This window comes from Sphaeroforma arctica (assembly GCF_001186125.1).
Source record: "Sphaeroforma arctica JP610 unplaced genomic scaffold supercont1.5340, whole genome shotgun sequence".
NCBI lineage: Eukaryota > Ichthyosporea > Ichthyophonida > Sphaeroforma > Sphaeroforma arctica.
In genome coordinates, this window is record NW_014035218.1 from 1 (window position 1) to 1,029 (window position 1,029).

General features: G+C 38.1%; 1 protein-coding gene across 1 annotated transcript; it reads left to right on the plus strand.

Annotated features, from left to right (window-relative positions):
• Positions 1-595: 595 nt before the first annotated feature.
• Positions 596-827, plus strand: SARC_14938 (hypothetical protein; the record flags this gene model as incomplete). The annotated part of the gene is made up of 1 exon (XM_014290931.1): positions 596-827. A coding segment is annotated over one exon (232 nt), but the record flags the coding sequence as incomplete, so codon positions are not given.
• Between the last annotated feature and the right edge of the window lie 202 nt (positions 828-1,029).

Here is a 1,029-nt window from a genome sequence, read left to right on the forward strand (position 1 = left end):
ACACTACACACACACACACCCCACCCACCATATATATATACTATATATATATATATATATATATATATATATATATATATATATATATATATATATATATATATATATACATATACATATACATACATACATATATATATATATATATATGTATATATATATATAAATAATATATATATATAAATATATATATATATATCACTATGCCTTTGTATACTATTATATCAATATGCCTGTGTATACTATTATATAGTTTTTAATATAAATAAGGGCAATAATGCCAATGTTTCTATGTCAATATTTGGGTGTGTGTACATAAATTTTCAGCCGGAAGTATTTTATCGCATTGTACATATCGATATTTGAGCCAAGAAGTCTGCATATACACAACTATCTATTGTTCGATCCGACATTTGAAGCCTCATTTTTCTTCGTCACTATCACTGCTTAATCTATGCCGCTGTTCGCCTAACCCCAGGTCAAAGCCAAGCGACCTTCCCACAACTTTCTGACACTCGTCCGGCGGTATCTTCTAGGCTCGTCACTCCGGAATGTCGGTAGTGGTGTCGAACCAGGTTGGAGCCATGCCATTGTGATGGCTTGTGGGGTTGTTCTTATTATAGTGGGCACCTTGACGAAGAACGAGTCCCAATCCCTCCGTACCTCGAGAGTGGTCGGGGAAGGGTGTGTGCTGATTCTGGTGGGCATCTTTAATCTGGTGCTGTGTGTGCGCGAGGCTTATGCTCAGGATGTCGAGCTGATGGACCGCCTGTCGGATCTGTCGGCGCAGTACCTAGACATCCTGCACTCGCACGGGGGTCAAAAGGTAGGCGAGAATATAATTAGTCACAAGCGATTTGGTCAACGGGGGCTTGGGTTGGGGTTTTCTTTTGCCTTCTGTTCATGTTTGGGTTTGTACCTGTTCCTATAAGATCTATTGTTAACTTGGAGGGATGTAATTCTGAAGTATAGAACAATAGCATGTTTCAACGAGGGATAATCAAATTCTGTGTATTCTGTTAAAAAAAG